The following is a 12,377-nucleotide window of genomic DNA, read 5'->3' on the forward strand; positions in this document are numbered from 1 at the left end:
TGCCCAAAGTAACAGAAATGAATTTGGAGAAAAATTAAATTTATAAGGCTCCCAAAAAAGGCAAGAATCAGGGAATTTATAGAAATGCAGAAAGCAGAAACCAATGAGTGATTTTCTTTCTTTTTTTATTTTTAAAAATTTATTTATTTTTATTGCAAAGTTAGATATACAGAGAGGAGAAAAGACAGAGAGAAAGATCTTCCATCCCCTGGTTCACTCCCCAAGTGGCCGCAACAACTGGAGCTGAGCTGATCCAAAGCCAGGAGCCACAAGCTTCTTCTGGGTCTCCAATGCAGGTGCAGGGTCCTGAGGCTTTGGGCCCTCCTTGACTGCTTTCCCAGGCCACAAGGAGGGAGCTGGGAAGTTGGGCTGCTGGTGATTAGAACCTGTGCCCATATGGGATCCTGACACATGCAAGGCAAGGAGTCTAGCCACTAGGCTATTGCACTGGTCCCTAATGGGTGATTTTCATTAGGGTGCTGCTAGTGGAAGAAATAGGCTCCAAGTATCTTTGATCATTAGTTCATTCTGTTTGTATAGGGTCACTCCGAGAAGTTCAAGAGGAAGTAGAATTAAAGCATAAGTCCATTTGGGCCCCCCAAAAATTTGAAATCCTTGCATAGCTTTGTAGTGCACATTTTCTATGACTCTCTAAAGACTTCTGATAAATGCATAGATTTCCAAAAAAATTTGCACCAAAATATAAACAAAGAAAACTTTTTAAAATTTGTTATTTTGAGAGACAAAAGAGAGCCATCCTTATCTGGTTCACTCCTTGCATGCCTGCAATGGCCAGGGTTAGGCCAGTGTAACCCCAGAAACTCCATCCAGGTCTCCCTTACTAGCAGTAGGAACTCAACTACTTGAGTCTATACCAGCAACTGCATTAATTAGCAGAAAGCTGGAGTCTAGAACTGGGGCTGAGTATCAGCATCATCATGCACTCTGATGTGGGATGCAAACCTAAATGCCTGTCCCTAAACTTAGAGCTTCATTCCATTTTCTGTGAATGTTTTGAAATATTCTCGTATCTATCTTCCCAGATGAAAAAAAAAATCTAGTCGCTTGCGCGACACATCTGCACCTTGACGAAGGCGTTCCAGCTGCGTTGGAAGAATTCCCTGTGCTGTCCCCCACGGGCTGCCTCTTCCGGTCAGCCTCATTTGTTTATTCATATCCAACCAGTGACACTTAAGATTTTTGCTGCAGATCTGTGTGGCTTGTGGCTTTATTAATTGGAGTGTACCATGAAAGAAGCTTTAAAGAGAGAAATAGAATGGAAAAACTAGGAATTACTACTCACCTTGTTAAGGTGAACATTAATTGAGGTTGTTTTAGCACAATCTTTATTAGAAAAACACATTGAAATAATTCAGAGTGAAGGAGAAGAAGAGTCACAGAAACATGGAATAGGTAACAGGCCTTGAATTGTACTTATCTGACCCGAGACCCTTCCAGAGCAGGAAGACCACTTTGCCTGGAAAAGACTCTCCCTTCTGAGACATCTCCAACGTTTAAAATGATGCTTTGGGGCAGGCGTTTGGTATCGCCAATAGGATGCACTTGGGATTCACACATCCTCTGCTGGACTACTTGAGTTTGAATCCTGACTTTGTATTTCCCTCTAACTACCTGCTAACATGCACTCAGAGGCAGCAAGTCCAGGAGCTGGGTCCCTGCCACCCACTTGGGACACATGGAGTTAGTCTTTAGTCAGCCCTTGGTTTCAACCTGGCTGAGTCCTGGCCATCATAGGTATTTAGTGAGTGAACCAGTTAGTGGTTGATCTATATCTATTTCTGCTTATCTGTCTGCTTATTAAGGAAATAAAATGAATACATAATTTAAATGATACATCATAGATTAATTCAAAATCTATCCCCTTCTGTCTTTCGTCTGGGAGAGCTGGTTCAGCTTTTTGAAGCAATAGAGAACAAGCATATGATAGCAGATTAGTGTGTATCGTACTAGTCTTGTTTCCCTACCTGACATGGTTATGACACCGACAGTTATCTTTATTGCAGTAATTATTATGGAGGGCTTAGCTTCACCCTAGGCGCCGATAGAGGTAAGTACTAAAGGTAGCCCAGGAAAAGGTTCTAATAACCTTATCCACATAGTCAAAAGGTCCCAAATCAAACCCTGTGAATCTCCAAAATTTGGAGTCTGTTGCTTTGAAATTGGGTGTTGATGGGGATCGCCCATCAAAGGTTGTCTTGAGAATTAAGTGAAAGAATGCATGGAAAGCTCTTAGCGCCTTGCTGAGCTCTTCCTGAAAGCTCAGTAAAGGTTAGCTGGGATGCTGCTGCTACCCTTTTAGGCTACCCCCTCTGAAGACCTACTCATCTGGTCTTCATTGATGAGGATAAAGAACATATGGGGGGCCTGGTGTGATAGCATAGTGGTTGAAGTCCTCGCCTTGCACGCACCAGGATCCCATGTGGGCGCCCAACTTCCCATCCAGCTCCCTACTTGTGGCTTGGGAAAGCAGTCAAGGATGGGCCAAAGCCTTGGGGCCCTGCACCCATGTAGGAGACCCAGAAGAAGCTTGTGGCTCCTGGCTCCTGGCTTCGGATCAGCTCAGCTCCGGTTGTTGCAGTCACTTGGGGAGTGAACCAGGGGATGGAAGATCTTTCTCTCTGTCTTTTCTCCTCTCTGTATATCCGCCTTTCCAATAAAAATAAATAAATCTTTAAAAAAAAAAAAGGAACATGTGAGGAAAGCAGGAAACAATGGTTTTTGAAAGTACAAGGAAATTGAGCGGCACATATCAGCTCCTCATCTGCGGCTGGAGAGCTGGCCTCCCTGGTCCTGTTCGCTTTAGTGTCCGCCATCACTGTAACTTTGCCAGTCTCCGTATCTGCTCCATCAGCTCCAGCTGGGGATCCTGCTGTCTACTCTGTCTCCACTGAATCCCGTGCCATGCATCTCTCAGTCTCTCTAAGAGACCAGCTGTGATTGGTTTGCCCATTCATGGTCCCATAGAAGCCCCTGTTGAGTAGAAGTCTCCGTTTTCTAGGCCACACCATCATCCTCTGATTGGCTGCCTTTGAGTGAGGTGGCTGGTTGGTCCATGCAGCATGGTCAGGGTAGAAGAGACCTAACTGATGATAGAATACCCAGATTATTATGTAACAGATTATGAGTGTGTTTTACCTACCATATTTTCTCTACCTGGATTGTTCATGCTACTTCCGTACCTTCCTGGCCTTCCTAAATAACATTTCAAGTCTCATTATGCTGTTTAAGCTTTTGTGAAATAGTGCAAGGTTTGCCCAGCATCAGTTGTTAACAATCTCCTGCAACCCTATTGTGTGCAAAGCACTGTGGTTGCCACTCCATAAACAGTCAGGTCTTTTTATTTATTTATTTGTTTATTCATTTTATTACAGCCAGATATACACAGAGGAGGAGAGACAGAGAGGAAGATCTTCTGTCCGATGATTCACTCCCCAAGTGAGCCGCAATGGGCCGATGCGCGCCAATGCGAAGCCGGGAACCTGGAACCTCCTCCGGGTCTCCCATGTGGGTGCAGTGTCCCAATGCACTGGGCCATCCTCAACTGCTTTCCCAGGCCACAAGCAGGGAGGTGGATGGGAAGTGGAGCTGCCGGGATTAGAACCGGCGCCCATATGGGATCCCGGGGCTTTCAAGGCGAGGACTTTAGCCACTAGGTCACGCCGCCGGTCCCAACAGTCAGGTCTTGCTTAATGACCAACCTAGGTCTTGAGAAATGTTATTAGGTGAGTTCAGTACTGTGCAAATATACACAAACTAGGGCAACTGTGATATCATGAGATGATAGAATCTTATCAGGCCACCATTGTATACGCAGTCCTTTGTTGGTGGCCATGCTACAAGGCATGTGACTGTATAATGGGATTGTTTAAATGACATAACAGCCCTCCTAGATAAGCATCAGTGTCTCCATTTTATAAACAAGGAATTTGAGACTCAGAAAACTTAATTGACTTTCCCCATACCACACAGCTGTAAATTCCAGGGAGGAAAAAAATTAGTTTTTAGGAACAGCTAATATTTCTTGAGTGTCTTACACATGTTTGCCAAGTTAATCCTTTCAAAGTCCTAAAACATAAATACATTCAAGTCCCAGAGTGGGACTTAGGAGAGGCTCAGGCACATCTGCTCCTCTCTCCACCTTCCTGCCAGCACAGATCCTGGGAGAAGGTGATGGCTCAAGTATTGGGGTCCCGCCGCCCTTGTGGGAGAGCTAGCTTGAATCTCTGGCTTCTGGTGTTTGCAGCGGAGCAGGCATTGGGATGTGAAGCACTGAAAGTTGCTCTCTCTTCTCTCTCGTTCTCCCTCTCAAATAAATAAATAAGTTTAAAACATCATCATGACTCCATTTTAGAAGAAAAAGCTAAGTCACTTGCCCAAAGCCACACAACTAGTAACTGTTGGAGGTCAGACTCCTACACAAATTCTTTCTAATTGTAAAGCCAAATTTCTCCCCCACCCCCCGCCCGCCATGCCAAATCTTCATTTCCCTCACTGCCTCTCAGCTTAGATTTCCCTTCTCAGAACCTAACCTCCCTCAGTCTTCATTAAACTCACTCATCACTGAGATAAACACTTGTAAGAAAAAAAAATAAAAAGTATATGTTCTCCCTCAGGAACTTCCCTTGATGAGTCAAGGTTAAGGCATGGAATTTTTCCAGTAGTTTTACTATCTGAGTGACAAAAGCTTTCAGTTGTGTTTGTACATCAGCTGTTTCATTGTGGTTGGTGGGGTGGGGCATAGCACTTGACCAAGCCCTATCTGGATTTTGGAAAACCCAGGATAAATTTGCCTCACCTCCCAGCGATGTAAGACTGTGTGTGTGTGTGTGTGTGTGTGTGTGTGTGTGTGTGTGTGTGTGTGTGTGTGTTGTTATTTTTTCCAGACCTGAGCTCTGTTGCGTTGTGTCTCTTCATGCATTATTCATCCAGCCAGGCTCCAGAACAGGAGGTAGATTCCAGGGCCCCAGCCAGCATGATCACTCACTGTCCAGCACTTGGTCTTTCTCCGCTGCCCTCATCAGGGCAGGAGGATCACAGAGTTTTTGGGCACTCAGCATGGTCTCCTCCTCCCTGGCACGGAGCCCTCCAAGCTCTCCTAGGAGAGGGGCCTGAAAACGGTTGTCTGTCTCGCAGATTAAACAAATAAAACCCTGGAAAGGGGATGGCCTAGCGAGCCCCCAGAATGCCCTTATTTGCGTAAGAATAGCCCTAGATTGAGGGCTGCAGAGAGCTTGGCCCCAAGCCCAGGGAAAGCCTGGAAAGATGAGAGGGAAGGGGGGGTGGTGTGACTGAAAACTCAGTCGAGGGGGTTGAAGTAGCTGAAAGCCACTGAGCCACGGGCAGCCTTAGAGGTTAGGGGGCTTGCTCGGCCACAGTGCTTTCCACTCTGAAAGCTCACCTGGGCTTTGCATGAAGCTGTTGGCAGCTCTTTTGTGTGTCGAAAGAAGGATCAACATGGTTGACATACTTGGAGTTGCCCTTGGATAACCTTTGGGATTTCTCTTTAAAACAGTGCATCTGCAGACAAGCGTGTGTAGGTCTACATGATGTACTACAGAAATAAGAAAAGGGAGAGTGTGTGATAGAGTGATTCCAGCATCCTGCTCATGAACCCTTGTGAGGCAGCAGGGGAGGATGGCTGAAATCTGTGGGTCTCTGCCACCCATATGAGAGATAAGCACAGAGTTCCTTGCTGCTTGCTTTGGCTTGGCCCTGCCCTGGCTGTGGGTACTGAACGCTTTTAGGGGCATGAACCAGTAGGTAGAGTTCTCTGTTATCTCGTCATTCGTGTAAGAAGAAAACTAATAAAGAAATGTTTTTGAAAAAGGAGAAACAAAAGCACACCATCCTTTAGTTTCTCAAAGTTCTCTTGCTTCTAGGGAACACTAAATAAATAAGGAAATGAGATCATGCCAGGAGAAGACAAACCTAAGAAATGAACTTGTGTGCTGTTTTGCAGGTTTTACATTGAGAGCATATCGTTTTTAAAGGACAAAACCACCGTGGAGCTGTTTTTCCTGAATGCCAAGGCCTGTGTGCACAAGGTAAGGAACCCGTTGGCCCTTTCCTCAACAGGACAGCTTGCAGTGTCAGCTGGAAACGGGCTTGCCTGTGTCTTTGTGGTCACACTCTGCCGCTGACATTTCCTCTCTTGCAAAGACAACAGTGGTAGCTCAACGCAAGTTCTGAGTGGTGAGGAAAGCGATTCACACACAATCTCTGCTACTCCCAACATAGCTAACATACCACGCAGGATGGCACAATGCCAGTCAGCCAGACTGAGATGGAGTCTTCTTGGGCCAGAAATCCTTGGCAACAGGGTATACTCTACCTTTACCCTAATTCAGAATCAGTGTTGGGTAGGTCCCCACTTCCTTGAGGTTCCTGCACACAGTGCTACCTTACGTTAAAGGAACCAGGGCTACTCATGCTCACATACTTTCAGGCAGCACTTTAGTTGCTGTAGCGAAAGACTGGTTATTACTTATTTATTTTACTTACACCCATCAAGAACAGATTAACTTTTAAAAATTCAATAAACTTGCTTTGCTAGAAAGGATCTCATGCTGAGATGTTTGTCGTTAACTTACTGTCCACGTGTTTAAACACTTAACCCTCCACTTTTGTCTTACCTCCTGACACACTACCATTGTCTTAAAGGCCTCCACTCTGGCCTCCTTAGGCCACAAGGTTGGCAAGGGCATCTTGGCTACAGGACTGACTGCTGAGGTATTACAGAGCTTGTATAGCAGCAAAGTTCAGAAAGCTTATGAAAAAATGGAATCACATGACCAGTTGGTACACATGGTTGGTTGGCCTAGCATTTAAGATGCTCATGTTGGGGCTGAAGCTTCACACTGGGTGAAGGTATTGCTAGCATCCTATATTGCACTACCAGCTTGAACCCTGGCAGCTCCATTCAGTTTCACTTAAAATCTGTCCCCCATGGGCTCAGTGCGGTGGCCTAGTGGCTCAAGTCCTTGCCTTGAACATGCCAGGATCCCATATGGGCACTGGTTCTAATCCCAGCAGCACCACTTCCCATCCAACTTCCTGCTTGTGGCCTGGGAAAGCAATCGAGGATGGCCCAAAGTCTTAGGACCCTATACCCATGTGGAAGATCCAGAAGAAGCTCCTGGCTCCTGGCTTTGAATTGAGTTAACTCCGGCCGTTGCAGTTACTTGGGGAGTGAATCATCGGATGGAAGATCTCCCTCTCTGTTTCTCCTCTTCTCTGTATATCTGACTTTGTAATAAAAATAAACACATCGTTTAAAAAAAAATCTGTCTCCCTACTAATGCATATGAGAAAGCAGCAGAGGCTGACCCAAGAGCTTAGACCCCTGCCACCTACACTGGTGACCTGGATAGAGTTCCAAGCTTTTGGATTCCACCTGACCTAACCTTGGTGATGGCAAACCTGTTGAGGACTATACAAGTGGCTAGAAAGTGAATAGAAGACCTATCTCTTTCTCTTTTTCTATGCCTTGCCTTTTTCCTCTGTCACTCTTTCCTTCAAATAAGTGAATAAATGTAAATTTTTTTAAAAAAAGAATACATGCCTGTGTTCCATGTCAGATGCCCAGGCACTAGCTCCTAACTCCTGCTTCCTGCTCATGCTGGCCCTGTGAGGTAGTGGTGATGGCTGAATGTTGGGGATCCTTACACCCATGTGGAATTGAGGTTCCAGATACAGCTTTGTCCCAGCCCAGCCCCGTGAATGCAGGTTTTTTGAAGTGGATCAATGGATGAAGCTTGTCAAATAAATAATAAGTATTTTTTAAAAATGATAAACCTCCAATCCTTGTAACATTCCTCCTTCTTTAAGAAAAAGAGAAGTATGTTTATTTTAGTGCAAAAACTTTTGAAAACCATCTAGACTTTTTTATAATCCATATTGTCTATGAATCTTTAGAAATTTTTGTTGTTTCTTTGTTATTTTTCTGAAAGGCAGAGGGACAGAACAGTCAGGCAGAGCCTCCCATGTCCTGAATAATTGCCCAGATGCCCACACCAGCAGGGGCTGGTGACAGGAGCCTAGACCACAACCTGCTGCTTCCCAGGATACACATTGACAGGAAGCTGGAGTAGAAGCAGAACAGGGACTCAAATCCAAGTACTTCAATATGGGATACTGGCATCTTAAACAGTGTCTTAACTGCCGAATGACAGGCGAAAGAGAGAGAGACAGAGAGATCTTCTATCTGCTAGTTCATTCCAAATTCCTGTAAAGACTACACCAGAGCCAAGCTGAAAGTAGGAGCCAGGAGCTCTACCCAGGCCTCCTGTGAGGATGGCATGGACTCAAGGAGCATGACCCATCATGACCCATCATCTGCTGCCTCCCAGAGACTCTGATATGCGTTATAGGTGATCCCAAGTGGCAGCTCAACCAGTTTGCCACAACATTGATTCTTCTATGAACTTTTTAAAAAATCATGCATATGTATGTATTTCAAGTCTTTTTTTTTTTTTTTGCACCAAAATAAATGCATCTTTTAATTCTATTCTCCTTGAACCTTTTGAAATCTCTTTGTACAGGATTCATTATTATTCATGGCTTTTGGCTCTGACCGGGAGTCTTGAAATATATTCTTTGTGGCCATGGGTGGAACTTCTGAATGTCCCATAACCACAGATCTGCTTTTTCTCATGATTGATTAATTTACATTTTATAGGCTTTATGTTATCAGTACATAATTTTTTTGTCATATCTCAATGAATATATCTTGAGATTCATCCATGATGTGTCAGTAACTCCATCCCTTCCTTATACTGCTGAGTAGTTAGTGTTCCATCGGATGGATATACATCAGATTGTGTTTTTGTTCATCTGTTGATGGACATTTATACGAGTTTGGTCAACAAATAAAGCTTCTATGGCAATTAGTGTAAAAGTCTTTGCATGGGTCTGTGCTTTCTTTTTACTTAGTAAATATTTAGGGATAGAATAGTGAAATTGTATGATAGATGTATTTTCTCTTTTTTTAATGTACGTTTGACTTAACAGTATAACAGACACTTTTTTTAAAGGCTTATTTATTTTTATTGCAAAGTCAGGTATACAGGGAGGAGGAGAGACAGAGAAGAAGATCTGTCCATTCATTCACTCCCCAAGTAACCACAACGGCCAAAGCTGAGCCAATCCGAAGCCAGGAGCTTCTTCTGGGTCTCCCTCACGGGTGCAGGGTCCTAAGGCTTTGGGCCATCCTTGACTGCTTTCCCAGGCCACAAGCAGGGAGCTGGATGGGAAGCGAGGCTGCCAGAATTAGAATCAGCACCCATGTAGGATCCTGGTGTGTTCAAGGCAAGGACTTTAGTTCCCAGTCTATCGCGCTGGGCCCATATTTTCTCTTTTTTAAGATACTGCCAAACCGTTTTCCAAAGTAGTTGCGCTGTTTTAAATTCCCACCAGGAGACTCAGAGAGTTCATGCTCCTCCATATCCTTGTCACCAGTTGGCATGGTTAGGTGTTTTTTTTTTTTTTTCATTGTAATCATTCTAATAAATATGTGAGGCTGGTTTCATTTTGTGTTTGTGATTTGCATTTTCCTGAAGGCTAATGATACTAAGTTATTGTTTACCTTCAATATATATTATTTGTGATGTTTTTTGGCCCGTTTTCTTTGGGTTATTTTCTCAGTATTGAGTTTTAGAGCATATGTACTCTAGATATAAGTACTTGATAAATTATGTTGGATTGCACATATTTTCTCTCAGTCTATGGCCTGTTTTTCATTCTTTGTTTGAAAAAGTAGGATTTTGTCTTCAAGAAGTCCAGTTTATTGATTTGTTCTTTGTGGACTGTGTATGTGAGTTTATGTCTTAGAAATCTGTGCTTAACTTCAAGTCTCAAAGATTTGTCCTGTGTCTTCTTCAAGATGTTTTCGAATTTTAGGCTTTACATTGTAGTGTGTGATCTGTTTTCAGTTAATTTTTTAGATGACACAGAGTACGGGTTGAAGTTCATTTTTTTGCTTGCGGATACTCAGCTGTTCCAGCAGTCTGTTTGAAAACACTCCCCTTCGTCTGCTGCATCAACATTGGCTTTTGTCAAAGATGAACTTTCCATATAGGTGTGGGTTTGTTTCTGGACAGTTTGAAGCTGTGCCTTGGATCTGTTGGTCAACTATTATGCCAGTAATATTGTTTTGATTTTTGTAGCTTTAAAGTGTATCTTTTTTTTAAAAAAAAAAAAAAAGATTTGATTTATTTTCATTGGAAGATCAGATTTACAGAGGGAAGGAGAGGCAGAAAGACCCTCCATCCTCTGGTTCACTCCCCAAGTGGCTGCAATGGCCATAGCCAAGCCAGGAGACAGGAGCCTCCTCTGGTCTCCCACATGGGTACAGGTTCCCAAGGTTTGGGACTGTCCTCCACTGCCTTTTCAGGCCACAAGCAGGGAGCTAGAAGGGTGATGGAGCAACTGGAATATGAAACAGTGCCCATATGGGATGTAAGGCAAGGACTTTAGCCACTAGGCCACCACTGGGTCCCCTATAATGTATCTTAAAATCAAAATAACTTTCAACTTGTTCTTGTCAAAGTTTTCTGGCTAATCATAGGTTTTTGGGTTTCTTATGAATTTTAAATTTCTTCTCAATTTCTACCAAAAAAAGGGAATATATGGTGAGATTTTAAGGACTGCATCAAATCTATGGATCAATATGGGGAGAATTGACAATGTAACAATATAGAATCAGCAAACACATGGATAAGGTATATTTCTACGTTTATTTAGACCTTCGGTCATTTCTCTCAGCAGTGTTGTAAATTTTCTGTGTGTGTGTGTATCTTTTGTCGGATCTGCCACTAATTATTCCCTGTTATTTGATGCAATTGTGTCTACAGCCATACTATCCTGAACATACCCGATCTTCTCTGGTACAATTTTAAATTGTGTCTTTTTATTTTAGTTTCTGAGTATTCATTGCTAGTATATAGAAATATAATGATTGATTTTTGTATATCGATTATATATCCTAAAATATGTTTTTAAGGGTTTTTTTTTTTTTTTTTTTGGGAAAGGCAAATTTACTGTCTTTCAGATCTCCTCATGTGGGTGCAGGGTCCTGAGGTTTTTGGCCTTCCTCTTCTGCTTTCGCAGGCCACAGCAGGGAGCTGGATGGGAAGCAGGGCTGCCGGGATTAGAACCCGCGCCCATATGGGATGCTGGTGCTGCAGGGATTAGCCAATTGAGCTAACCCTACTGAATCGATTTTCTGGTAGTTTTTTTCTTTTTTGAAATTGCATCAGGTTCTTTTTATAAATAAATATATTACTTCTTCCTTTTCTAACTGCTAGAATCTTCAGTACAATGTTAACTAGAGGCAGTAAGAAGAGATGGCTTGCTCTTCATCTTATAACAAAAATAGGCGATTTGAGTTTTTCAGGCTGGACAGTGGGAATAGGATCCTTTTTCAGCCCTGTGTGGGGGACCAGCACTCTTCCCTCTGATCCTTTCAGAAGTTGCCCCACTTTGGGGGTCTGCTTTCATACTTGGAGTGAATGTACTGCTGAATATAGAGAGGCAGCCCTCACCTACGCCAGGACTCTCTGGACAACTCTTTCCCCAGAGCTCTGCTCTCTAAATTCTGTTTATTCTGATCTCAGTCTCTCGGCTCCACCTCCTCCACCCAGGCAGTCCACTGTGTTCCATTGTGTTTTTTCCTTCCAAGCTGGAACCCTCTTTTGAAAGTAAGTGGATCCAGTTGCGGAATATCTCCCGTTCAAGTGTCATAGTTTTTTGTTGCCACATGCTCAGCGTTTTTGAAAACTGTAGTTTAGTCTGGCTTTTAGTTTTTTTGTTTTTGTTTTTGTTTTCAGAAGAGAGGATAAATTCACTCCCTGTTATTCTGCCTTGGCCAGAGGTACAAAGAGTGATAACAGCTTGTGGCTAATGCTGTGGTGAGAGATGACTCCAGCATCAAGGTTCCCTACAGCCTTCTCTCCTCAGAACGCCAAGGTAGTCTGATGAGCAGATTTACCGTCAGAAAAACATTTCATAAATCATATTCGATCATCCTCTGTTTTGTAGAAACATAATTATCCCTTTGTTATTTTTCACTGTCTAGCTGGCCATGGTCCAGTGAAGTGGTCTCCCTGATTACTTGTTTGCTGTGTTGCTAATGTAAAGCTCCTCAGAATGCACATTTTTAACTCCTGGAGTTTTGTTTTGAAGCTCTCTATGCTAAATTCTATCTTGAGGAAGTAATGAGGATTAGAATTCTTTTACATTCGATTCCCTCTTACAAATGTCAGTTTTTGGGAGCTGTTTTCTAAATGACAGTGTCCCAAGACTTGTCAAAAAAGTTAAAACTTTTATAAAACATGATTTTGTGACATGCTATAATGATT

General features: G+C 43.2%; 1 protein-coding gene across 2 annotated transcripts in view; it reads left to right on the forward strand.

Moving 5' to 3' along the window:
* FRMD4B (FERM domain containing 4B) overlaps positions 1-12,377 on the forward strand; it is a 196,963-nt gene that overhangs the window by 82,467 nt on the left and 102,119 nt on the right. For both annotated transcript variants that reach the window (XR_009247327.1, XM_058678496.1), the window contains exon 5: positions 5,981-6,065. Coding sequence is in view for 1 of the 2 variants with exons in the window: in XM_058678496.1 (XP_058534479.1) it covers positions 5,981-6,065 (85 nt within the window). In the remaining variant the exon portion in view is untranslated. The remainder of the gene's footprint in view (positions 1-5,980; positions 6,066-12,377) is intronic.

Source organism: Ochotona princeps, chromosome 21, assembly GCF_030435755.1.
Source record: "Ochotona princeps isolate mOchPri1 chromosome 21, mOchPri1.hap1, whole genome shotgun sequence".
NCBI lineage: Eukaryota > Metazoa > Chordata > Mammalia > Lagomorpha > Ochotonidae > Ochotona > Ochotona princeps.